Source organism: Castor canadensis, chromosome 3 (genome assembly GCF_047511655.1).
Source record: "Castor canadensis chromosome 3, mCasCan1.hap1v2, whole genome shotgun sequence".
Lineage (NCBI taxonomy): Eukaryota > Metazoa > Chordata > Mammalia > Rodentia > Castoridae > Castor > Castor canadensis.
In genome coordinates this window covers 41,795,208-41,807,815 of record NC_133388.1, presented here as the reverse complement: position 1 = coordinate 41,807,815, position 12,608 = coordinate 41,795,208, and the positions used below count along the sequence as shown (strand labels likewise).

General features: G+C 40.0%; 1 protein-coding gene across 11 annotated transcripts in view; it reads left to right on the top strand.

The window, feature by feature from the left end:
* Nucleotides 1-12,608, top strand: part of Syne2 (spectrin repeat containing nuclear envelope protein 2) — a 300,742-nt gene that overhangs the window by 151,041 nt on the left and 137,093 nt on the right. For all 11 annotated transcript variants that reach the window (XM_074067818.1, XM_074067817.1, XM_074067815.1 and 8 more), the window contains 5 exons: nucleotides 334-478; nucleotides 1,546-1,764; nucleotides 6,424-6,689; nucleotides 8,901-9,069; nucleotides 10,387-10,542. In XM_074067818.1, the coding sequence (XP_073923919.1) occupies nucleotides 334-478; nucleotides 1,546-1,764; nucleotides 6,424-6,689; nucleotides 8,901-9,069; nucleotides 10,387-10,542 (955 nt within the window). The remainder of the gene's footprint in view (nucleotides 1-333; nucleotides 479-1,545; nucleotides 1,765-6,423; nucleotides 6,690-8,900; nucleotides 9,070-10,386; nucleotides 10,543-12,608) is intronic.

The following is a 12,608-nucleotide window of genomic DNA, read 5'->3' as shown; positions in this document are numbered from 1 at the left end:
AAGTGGTTTTCTATCAGAATTGTACCCATTGACGGCTCATTAGCAGTGCTCAAAAATGCAGTTTCACGTTACTAAAGGGAAGTCTCCTATTTTGGTGTTTTGGTGTTTGGAGGGCTGCCTATCTGCCTGTTCAAGTTTGCACTTAAAGCCATTTGCAGTTCCCCTTGGAAATAAGCAGTTAATAAAAATGCTGAAAGGCATTGAATAGCAAAAGAAGAAAATCATCATATTCCTTTTTAAAAGCTGAGGGTAGAGAGTGCAATCTGAGAAGTTCAGAATTTATTGTGTTCAATAAAATTTAATATCATGTTTTTTCTAACTGTGCCTCATCAGGTGTCTGGAGAATTACAAATGCTATACAAAAATGAAAGAGGAAATTTGCAGTAACCTCAGGAAAATGGAAACGGTTCTTGGGCAGTCCGTGTCCCTGCGGCCAGGGTCTTATAAGGAGGCATTAGCGCGCTTGGAGCAGAGCAAGGTAATGTCACATGTGAGCCCCGTAAGCCTGGGCAAAAACCCAGCAGCAGAAGGTGATCCTGGTTACACCCACAGGAGTGTTCAGACACTGCGAAAACTGTTCAAGCCCCAAGCCAGGGGGAAAAACAAAGAAGTGGCTCTGAGAAGTTTAATAGTTGGCTCACAGCATGATCCTCAATACCATCTTCTCCTTATTGGTTGCTTCTCCACTGTTTGGAGGGATGCTGCTGGATCACTGGCAGCCTTCTTGTCCACTGAGTATGTCATGAGCTCTGAATTTTGGTCACTTCTTATACCCTGTCACTAAGCATTCATTCATTCATTTACTTCTTATACCCTGTCACTAAGGTATTATTTATTCAAAAATAAGCAAATATTTATTCAAAAAATTTTATATTTTTGAGGTGCAGGGGATTAAACCCACGCTCACACATGGTGAGCAAGCTACATCCCTAGTTCACTAAGGAATTTAAGTTTTTTCTTATTTTCATCTGTTAGACTCTCTGGCATTTTGGTTTCTTACTTATGTGTTTCTTTATCTTTGAGATAGGGTGTCTCTGTGTAGCCCAGGCTAGCCTCGAACTTACTAGCCTTCTGCCTCAGCTTCTCAAGTGCTGAGATTACAGGCATATATCATAACACCCAGAATGTTATTGGGATTTAGATGAGGACATTTTAAATCATCTGTACTTAACATTCACCAGAAACAAACAAACAAAAAAAACCAAGCAAAAAAAACCAAAAAACAAAACAAAACCCACCAAACTCCTAAATACAGTAATTATTGTGCAGACACACTTACCGAGTAAAATGTGAGACAAATTAAAAATCACAAAATGTACCTCTAGGGTGTTTAACTTGGAGAACACATTCTTACTTGGACTGTTTGGTTAATTGTCCCCATATCCCCAAATTCACGCAGAGTATAACACATAGATACTTCTCATCTGGCTCAGATCACTTCCAAAAGGGTAAGTAGATCATGTAATATGTTGTTTCACAGTAAGATAGTTTGTAAGTTTCAGAAAAAATAATAGATATGACATCTGCTATTCCTCTCTTTCTTAGGCCTTGGTGTCAAATCTCATCTCAACCAAAGAAGAGCTGGTGAAACTGCAACAGGTCCTCAGACACCTGAGATGCAGGTGCACAGAGAGTGATGGCCTGTGCACGCTCAGCGCCTCGTCGGCTCTCTGGGAGAAGTGGCTGCGTCTGCTGGAAGCTGCCAAAGAGTGGGAGATGTGGAGTGAAGAACTGAAGCAGGAGTGGAAACTCATCAGTGAGGGGGTGAGCATGCATTTCCAACACTCGCGCCCTGCAGCTCCCAGACAAGTGCCATTGTACTTGTTTTATTGCTTCACTTGTTTTTTTTTTTTGGGTGGGGCTGAAGTTTGAACTCAGGTCTTCATGCTTGCAAAGCAAGTGCTCTACTGCTTGATCCACACCTCCAGTCCACTTTGCTCTGGTTATTTTGGAGATGGGGTTTCAAGAACTATTTGTCCAGGCTGGCTTCAAACCATGATCCTCCTGATCTTAGCCTCCCAAGTAGCTAGGATTATAGACATTACCTGGCTTCACTTTGTTTTTGTGTAAACCAAGTCTACCACGGGTACCATTTGTGTACATCGCATATGCATTACACATAGATGTTTATAGAGTCCAGGCTCTACTGAAATAGTCTCCAGGAAATTACTCAGTTTCTTTCATGAGAGTGGTATCTGGTAATTCTTCTAAGTAGGTGACTGTTTGCTGGGTTGAGCTTTAAAATTCTTTACTGTGCGTAGCCGTCTCTATTCATTACACTACAGGTTAAAATTAGGCAGTAATGCATAATAACCAACTAATTTCAAAATTAGCTACAATTGTTAACTATGGAAATTAACTATAATTGTTAAGTGTGGACCTGAAAATAGGAACTATGATGTTCTTTCTAAAAGCTGTCTCAAAGAAGACCTCCTTAATATATAACAATCACAGATACTAATTAAATCACAGCGTAGGCCTCACGTACGTTAAGAAAGAAAATTAAAAATCACATGAAATTATCTTATTCTCTAACTTCACAAAGGGCCAGGTATAAATGAGACCATGAAATGAAAACCCTTCTTTCTTATTCATTTCAAATTTTCTGGTGAATGTACTTCATATAGAAATATAATGAATCAATACATACTTTGGGATTGAAATGTTTATCATTGTCATAGTAACCTGCTAAGAACTTGATATTCTTGAAAATGATATCATTTCAGTGATGCTAGTGAGGTTTGACTAGTGAAGAATTTCTTGGATCTTAAAACCCTAAGAAACTTTGTAAATCATACTTTTGTTGGGGCTGCTAGCACCAGTTCTCACCTATCCATAATGGTGCCATTTCCTGAGTTCTTGCCCTGGGCTGAAAAGCCAGTTCTAACATGAGCTCACTGACTGCTTGCTGTGGGCTCAGGAGGTCAATATGACCACTCTTTGACAGATGGGGAACTGAAACACTGGTAGGTTAAGTGATGGCACAAGAGGCCCCTGGCTTGAGATGGAGTGAGCTGTGAGCCTCTGTGAGCTGGGGCTGGGGCCGTCTTAACTCACCACTGTAATCCTACTACCCATCTACAGCCTTGTGTTTAGTGGGCATTTAGCAAATGCTTGTTGAGGGACAGTTCTAATTCAAAGCTTTCACTCTTTTTATTTTATCCCACGATTGCTTTATAGTCATTTGCAATTATATCTTATTGAGACCCCAGTCATTAAGACCTTATTCAAATAAACATTTGACAAAAATATGCTAATAAAATTTATTTTAGGGGCTGGTGGAATGGCTTAAGTTGTAGAGTGCCTGCCCAGCAAGCGTGAGGCCCTGAGTTCAAACCCCAGTACCACCAAAAAAAAAAAAAGTATTTTTCAAAGAGTAGCACAAAATAGCAATCACTAGAGTGAGCATTTAGTGTGCCAGGCCTAGTTCTAAGCACTGTGTTTTATAAGATGAGGAAAATGAGACACGGTGAGATTGAATAACTTGCCCAAGTTTACAAGTGTATAAGAGGATTGAAATTTACGCTTTGCACTCAACCACTGGACATCCAACTTAAATTGCATCTCTGTACGTGACATTTGTGTGTGTGTGTGTGTGTGTGTGTAGTTGGTGCTGGGGATCATACCCAAGGCCTTGCACATGGTAGGCAAGCACTCTATTACTGAACTATAGTCCCAGCCTGATGTATGATTTTAATGTAGCCTGATCCATTCTATAAAAATTACATCGTCTGAAGACCTATCCATGTAAGATTCTATTAGTCTGGTTGGTGCCTTTTTGTGTGACAGAATGAAATTCTATTTTTGAAACATATGGACTAATATAATCATCCAGTATCTTTATGGAATAAATGGTTTTAGTAAGTAGATTTTTGAAAACTTCAGTGTCCAACTTACAAATTTACAAATTAAAAAATAAATTTACTTTTTGACTTAACTTTTTTCTCCCCTAAATCTCACCTTCCAATTTCCTTAAACAGGATGTAGTTGATAAAATGACTCACTTCTAGTTATCCAGAATATTGACTTTACACTTCAGTGATGATAATGTCCTAGAGTAAAGTCATGTCTTCAAAGTAATTGGTGATAGAAAGCTTCCCTCATACCAAAAGTCCAAAAGCCGGTTCTGTTTCTTCCTATTTCTGTGGGTTCTGAGATTTTCTTTCTCTTTTACTGAATTTGCTTATGGGGCAACTATGGGTTTTTTTTTTTTTCCACTCTACTTTCTCATTGACCTGAAAGTTTTGTAACCAATTTTATTAGGATTGTATGTCCAAGAAAAATCATCAAAGTGGAAAAGCAAATGAATAATCCTTATAACAAGTACTCTGCTGACTTGGGGCTTTCATCCCCAAAATTAATAAAATTTAGTGTTAAGTTTATTCAGTTTTGAAGGTTGCATACAGTTACATGACTGCCAACAAAATCAGGATTTAGGATATTTCTATCACCCTGAAAAATTCCCTTGTGCCCCTTTGTGGTCTATCCCTTCCATCATCGCCAGTTCCTGGCAACTATTAATCTGTTTCTTTTTCTGTAATGTTTTTCATTTTGTCATGTCAATTTCTTTTCAGTAAGCATACTGCATTTGAGATTTGTTCTGGCCACTGCTCATAGCATAGCTTGGTTCTTTCTTTTCCTTCCCAAGTAGCGTTCTGTTCGGTGGATGGACTAAAGTTTGTTTATGCATTCACAAATCCAACAATTGCCTGGCTTTTGAGGAAAATTATTGTCTTAGTAATAGTTGTTCTCCCCTTTTTTGAGTTCCTCTCTTCAGTCAATTACCAACTTCACAGCAGAGTCTGACAGTAGAGTTCAGGCAATGGTTGTGAGGTGATTTATTTTAGAAAGTGAGGCCAGGATACAGGAACAGGAGAATAAGAAAGGTCTGAGCCCTTGGCTTGGCTGTTCTGCACATTTTGGTTCATGGTCATTGTGTTTATCCATTGCAGTTATCTGTCTCTTGGCCTGGAAGCTGAGCAGTGCTCCATTGAGCCCTGGATTATAAACATCATTCTTTTTATCCCAACCCATTTGGAACCCCTGGATTATACAGTTCTCCCTGCCAAAATTCCCTTATTTGTATGCTGATCTCAAGAGGGGGTACAGTGATCCAGTGAAAGCTTATCTCATGGTCCAAGTGTAGCCACTGGCCTGGGAACTAAGACTTCCAACCCACCTGCCCTGAGGTTTGAGGTGATGGGGAGCACAGATTTCATAGCTGGGTCTATGGAGAGGAGCCGATCTACACCTGTCCTCAGGTGTAGTAAAGCAGTTGGGAACCCTGCTGGGTCACAGGGCCAATTGGAAGGACAGCATGTGTCCCAGCCCACTCTCGTGGCTTGCCTCATTTTCTTCAGGTACCCCTCAACATTAGCAGCATTGTTGATAGTGGACCTCACAAATGAGTCTGAGCAACAATGACGTGTTACCTCCAAAATCACAATGGTCCAACCATTTCTGTGCCTGTGCCTCCTGGTAGTAAGTCATATGTTCCTGGGTTCAGCACGTCCCAGTGGTTGATAATATGTGACTTGCTCAGTCACTCAGCTACTTTCCCTTTGATAGGCTCAGGCTCATGAGGACCTACCAGGCTTAGCTCTACAGCTGTAGGGATTGGAAATGAAAGAAAGAAAGGAGACCTGCAGGAAACCTTCCATATCCAACCACAGGCAACCTCATACCAGAAGCTGTCTGGAGGTGCTCATTCTTACTATCTCATGTGTATCTTGCTTGCATACTGCTTTACCCAACAGAAACCTGGAGGGGAAATAAGTCACTTGCAATATTCAACAGCATTTACCTCAGCTCCAACAGCAACACTTTTTTTTTTTTTTGGTGACACTGGAGTTTGAACTTTCAGCCTCATGCTTGCTAGACAGGCACTCTTATTGCTTGAGCCACTCCACCAGCCTTTTTTTTTTTTTTCTTTCAGTACTGGGGTTTGAACTCAGGGCCTCACATTTGTTAGGTAGATGCCCTACTGCTTGAACCACCCTGCCAGTCCTTCTTTGTGGATATTTTCAAGATAGGGTCTCACGAACTATTTGCCTGGGCTGGCTTCAAACCGCGATCCTCCTGATCGCTGCCTCCTGAGTAGCTAGGATTACAGGCGTGAGTCACCAGCGCCCGGCAGCAACATTCATTTTTAATCACACATCTACGTGAGCAGTAGATGGGAGCTATGGGATTCTGTGTGTGGAGGGCTAATATTCCCAGCTATAGAGCAAATACTACTTTGAACTAGGATATGACATTAGAACCGTTCAAACAGACAGTATACAAATTGTGGTTGCCAACATGTATTTCAGGTCCTGAAATAGTAATATTAAGTGTATATTTTACTCATTCATCCATCTCTCTCTCTCTCTCTCTCTCTCTCTCTCTCTCTCTCTCTCTCTCTCTCATTGTTTATTGAATTAGGTTGAACGAGAAGCAATTATTTTAGATAATCTTCAAGAGGAACTCCCAGAAATTTCCAAAATAAAAGAGGCAGGTACCACAGAAGAGCTCTCTGAGCTCCTAGACTCTTTACGCCAATATGAAGACAGTGTGGAGAGGCAGCAGTCGTTGCTGACCCTGCTTCTTCAGCGCATAAAGAGTACCCAGAATGTTCCTGAAAGCCCAGGGGCTGTGCAAACCATCCCAGCCCTTCAAGAGATTACGTCTATGCAAGAAAGAGGTGACAGGTGAGATATGAACTATTAAGGAAGTGTGCTTGGTAATTTCAGCTCAAAATTTAGAAAGTATCAGATTTAGAAAGCATAATGATAAATGACACTACAGAATTGAGTCAACACGTATCAGTATAAAAAGGGATAGAAAAGATTAAAAATTATAAATAAAATAAGCACGTATTTTTCTTTTTGATACTCCTAAGTGTGACACTGTTCAGATTGCCTTTGTTTCAAATGCTTATTGTTTTTCTATTTTAGTCATGCATATTAATTATGAGAAATTTAGAGAATGTGGAAAATTATAAAGATTAATAGAAAAACTCACCTTTAATCCATCACTCAGCAACAATTACTGCCAGTCACTTTTTTCTTATCTCTTTACTGTGGTTTTTCAGTGGCACTGGGGTTTGAACTGGGGGTTTTGAACTTGCAAAGCAGGCATTCTACCACTTGAGCCACGTCTGCATTCCATTTTGCTCTGTTCATTTGGAGATGAGATCTCTCAAATTATTTGCTTAGACTGGCCTTGAACCAAGATCCTCCTAATCTCAGCTTCCCAAGTAGCTAGGATTACAGGCATGAGCCACTGGCGCCTGGCCTATGGTTTTACTTTCAAGTAAATTGAGATTATAGTACACTGTTTTTTATCCTGCTGAATAATTTATCAGCATATCATATTTTTCCTTATGTCATTAAGTGTTAATTTAAAAACATAAACTCTATAATATTCTACCATGTAGACCTGCCATAATTTATTTAAGCAAGTCCCTCATAAAGAGCCTATAAATTATATGTAATTTTATTATGTTTACCAAAATGGTACATTGAATTTTCTTATGCCAGACTCTCTGGCATCTGTGATTCAGTCATTGAGAAAGATGTCAAGACATAAAAACAAAGGATGCATTAATTGTATGTCTAGGAATGCTCTGAAGAAAACCCTTTTTCTCCATACTCTTACACAGAGCATCAAATTACACTCTTACATTTAGCCTCAGATTTGTGGAGGGTTTCTTCCCTGTCTGCCAAGCCATTCTCCAGCAGACACTAGCTGATTTTCCATAGTTCAGTTCTGACACTATCTACCTGCGATTGCTCAGATCCCACACTTGGAATGTTCTTGTCCCCAAAACTACCCCCTCTTCAGACATCAATCACAAGTCACAGGTTGTCACCTGTACTTCTGACCAACTGGCTCCTTGGGTTCAGTTAATTTGCCAGAGTGGCTCACAGAATTCAGGGAAACACATTTACTGGTATATTACTAGAAGATTTAGTAAAGGGTACAGATGAACTGCCCCACAGAAGACATGTGGGTCCCAGGTTGTGAGGATGTGCAGGACACACTAGTCCTCAGGTACCCCTCACATTCAGCAACCCAGAGGATGCTCCCTAGACTTGTCCTTCTGGGTTTTTATGGAGGCTTTGTTGTATAATCATGATTGAGTCATCATTTGCCATTGGTGATCAACTTAGCCTTTAAGTCCCTCTCCTCTCTGGAGGTTGAGGATGGTGGTGTGGGATAAAGGTGGTACCAACAGTTTTAGTCCTCTAATCACATGGCTGTTTCCCTTGGCAACCATGAGCTGCCTCATTAGAACAAAAGATCCCATCACTCAGAAGTTACCAAGGTCTTAAGAGCTGTGTCAGAAACCTGGCTCAAAGAGCAAACACCAGCAGAATCGATGCACCCACCTTTACCTTTCACTCCTCTCTGGAGGGATATTAGGTGCTTAGTCTCAGGTAGAGACCAAATATATATTTCTTACAGACACTTATCCAGATAACTCTCAGGAATGATTTTCTCCCGCTCAGTTGCTTCTTCTGGTACACACTACATCCCCAGCAGATGGGGTCAACTGAAGAGAAAAGGGCCAGAAGGGTTGTCCACAGGAGTCCTCCTGTGACTCCGATCACACCTCTAAACCCTTTTCATTTGAGATCAAGGACCGCCTGGAGAAAACTAGGGGACACAGGTGGTGATTAGAATGTAAAGTGTGAGAAGAGAACATTTGGGGATTTGAGTTTTGGACAGGGCCTTGTTGAGGTGTAAGTATTTGACACGTGGTTGTTTATGTGGTATATAAACTACTGAAAACTGGTACTTTTCTCTTAGGAATAAAAGCATCTTTTGTGAACTCTTCAGACATTTTGTTAATTGTTGAAATAAAACCATTTCACAAAGAGTAGGACAGAGAATGATATTTTGATGTTTTGTTTCAGGCTTTTTCAGAAAGCTCAAAAAAATAAGGAATCCATACAGATTGAAATCCAAGAAAGACATTCCTTCACAAAGGAAGTAATTGCTTTGAAGAATTTACTTCAACAGACTACAACTTCTTTCCAAAATACGGCATTAGTGGACCACCCAGAAAGGGCAGAACAGTTTGAGGTAATCAAGGGATGAACTAGTGAATGTGGCTGGTTCTGGTGCACAATCTTGTATTCGAAGTCCTTGGGGCAGAGGTAGCTTGGTGACTAGGGTGGAGGAGTAGGCAAGGGAAAAATCATGGAGAAAGGAAAGCACATACAAAGGCCCTGTGGTGCTGTGAACAGAGCCAGGGGAAAAGATGCATATTGTTGGACAGCAGAGTTGAGACCTTGTATCAAGTGTGTTTGGTGAACAGGGGCCTAGGAACACTCTTGGATAGCATGTTAGCCTCTTCCTCTAGTAGGATGTGATGCCTACCTCTGATCAGGACTATCTGTGTCCACCCAGAGGGAGGGAAAGAGAAAGAAGAGAACTTATTGTCACTCCCACAAGCACTCTTCATGGGGCAGCCATCTCTATGTAGCTCTGTATGAAGACCTGTCTTGGACCAAGTCTCCATAAAACAAGATGACACCTAGACCTGCAGCCCCACCTGCGCCCAAATGGCATCCTTCTTTACTTTTCCCACTCTAGATTTGTTCTCTGCTGACAATTAAGAAAAGGAAAGCAGTGGCACATCACGGAGTCATTTAAAGTCATAATCATTCTTCAAAGCTGTGATTCACCACATTAACACAAATAATGCTACCCAACAGTGACCATAAAAACCAAACAAACAACACAAAAGTCAGAGTGAAGTCAAGAAGTATTTTTCCACTTGATCTTTGGGAAACTTTCCCGAACAAATGAGTTTCTCCTGTTACAATTACTTCAGGAGAAGGGGGATCAGATTTTGTTTCTAGGCCAATGGACTATTTGTTCAGGGCTCCTTTATCTCCTCAAGCCAGCATTCTTCCCCTGGAACAGGAACCCTCCCTTTTGAAAGAAGTGGAGTTCTGTGGGCTGCCTAATTACACGAAACAGACACTTTCGATTCAAGCCTAGGGCTTTTAGTGGCCTTGACTCATTGTGATGATAATGTAGGAAGAAGGAGAAATAGCTACAAGTTAATAACAACACCCAATGAACGTCTTTGAAACTTCTTGCTACTTGTAGCTTTTTAGATCAGGACTGCAACTTAGATACAGTTAAATCTGAGGGTTCTTTAGAAGCAGGTGATGTTGTAATGTCTTCTTGCCACAATGGTCTGACACTATGAAGACAGATCAAGTTTAATTCTTTACAAATTAGAAAGCAGCATCTGACCCAAGTGAGCACTCTCAGGTTTGCTTGGCCTGTATAATGGTGTGATTTCTCCATGCAGTCCTGAGGACATGCTGGAGAGCCTGTTTTCCTCCCCCTGTCCTGGGAGCACTGAAACTCGCTTGATATTTTTAGGAGCTTCAGAACTCTCTTAAGAAAGGGAAACTAACTTTCGAGAATATCATGGAAAGACTGCGAATCAAGTATTCTGAAATGTACACCCTTGTGCCTGCGGAAATTGCATCCCAGGTAGAAGAATGCAGAAAAGTTCTAGAAGACATCGATGAGAAGGTAACAGCACTGTTTGTACTGTGTACTTCTTGATGGAGCTCAGTGACTACACAAAAGTCCTTTAATGTCACATTTTCATTTTCCCAGGTTTCAGCTCTGGGTTTATAGAGTTTGGTTAAGTGACAGTGATGGTGCTGTCTACTGAATACTGAGAATTCAATAATTGGGAATAAGTAGCCCGAACAACAGAATATTAGGTCATCTGTAATTGTTTTTAGTTGTTCAAATGTTCAGTTTTGCTTCTCTTGCATATAAAAAGAATTATATATTATACTTGGCTGTTATTATTGTTTTTACTTACTATACAAATACTTAAAAACTTTGGAAATGGATAATACTTTGCTTTAATATATATTCCCTGAAACTTTTTTTTTTTTTTTTGTCTTTTCTTTTTTGGTGCTGGGATCGAACCCATGGCCCTGTGCATGCTAGGCAAGTGCTATACCACCGAGCTACATCCCAGCCCCTCCCTGAAACATTTTGAAATGACAACCAAGGGCAATAAAAATAAAAATTTTACAACTCACTAAGAATAGGACTTAGCAAGTAGCATCTGTGTAGCGCTGATGTTAACAGAATTCTCATAAGCGTGCCTGGCCATTCATTATACCCCAGAGTCCAGATATGACAAAAGGGTGGGAATATTGTGTAGTGCTGGAGACATAGTACCTTAGCAAGACAGTTGGATTGCATTCTGAAAAGGCAACCCAAACCCAAAACAGAACAAAATTCTGGTTGGTCCTGCATCCACAGAAGGATTTTTATGTTGTTTTTTGAAACTTAGGTTACCTATAACTTGGTAAGTTATGCACATGCAAAAGTCGTGTTTTAAACTTAGTTACTATAATCTGTCATTAGCTTCTATGACAGAGTTATTTTTTTCTTTTGCCTTTTTTGTGCACGTGATAAAGTTTGCTAGGAGAGGAGTACACTTCCAATAGACTCTAGAGTGAGAACAAGGATGACCTACGGTGGATTTCTTAGGAAAATGTAATCTGTGTAAAAACCATGTAATCTCCAAATACATGTTTAACACAGAAGACTTTCTTAAGGTTAAGTACTATTGGTTTTATTTGAAGAGACAAATAAATGTTTTGAGAGAAACTAAATGTTACTCTCCTGAGTATTTGATGTGGAAAACCCCTATAAAGTAACTTAATAATAAAAGTCAGTCTTTCAGATTTACTGGGAGGGCTTTGCAGGACAAGTTCAGCCACTACCTTGATTTGTGACCTCAGCCCATCATTTAGCCTATGCTTCAGTTTTCGTGTCTGTGTGCTTACCTGCATGGGGTGGTTTAGTTTACAGAAATATGGTGAGGATTAAAAGCATTAGACAAAAGTATATATAACAAAAAGAAAAAAAAGTATATGGTATTATTTGATCATTTAGTGGCAGCTTTGAGAAAGCATTATCAACACAGCTTAAAACAAGAATTCAAACTAATCAGACATTTGGAAAAATGATACATCCACATTCATTTATTATCTTTCCTAGCACAAGTTATTTTCTTAAGAAAATCATTTTGATTAAAAAAATTGCACTGCTCAAGAGCTAGATTTCTGATTGCTGGAAAAACATAACTACGAACAGTCAGAGAAAAGTGAGGCCTCCCGTCCTTAAAAAATAGCTACTTCAAGGTCGTTTCACCCGAATGAATATTAAGGTGGAAATTACATGTTGTTTTTAAGTTGGCTTGAGAATAAGTTTGGTTTTATTAAAAACATATGTGAAGCTGAATGCTTGTGGCTCGTGCCTATAATCCTAGCTACTTGGGAGGCTGAGATTGGGAGGATCGCAGTTTGAAGCCTGCCTGGACAAATAGTTTGAGAGATCCCCATCTCCAAAATAACAAGAGCAAAATGGACTGGAGGTGTAGCTCAAGTGGTAGAGTGCCTGCTTTGTAAGTGTGAAGCCCTGAGTTCAAACCCCAGTCCTACCAAAACCAACAACAATGTATATATATATGTATCCTCCTTTCATACACACATGTATATATGTGTGTGTGTATGAAAGGAGGATTTTTCTCATAAAATGGATGGAGAGATCATATAATAATTTATCCT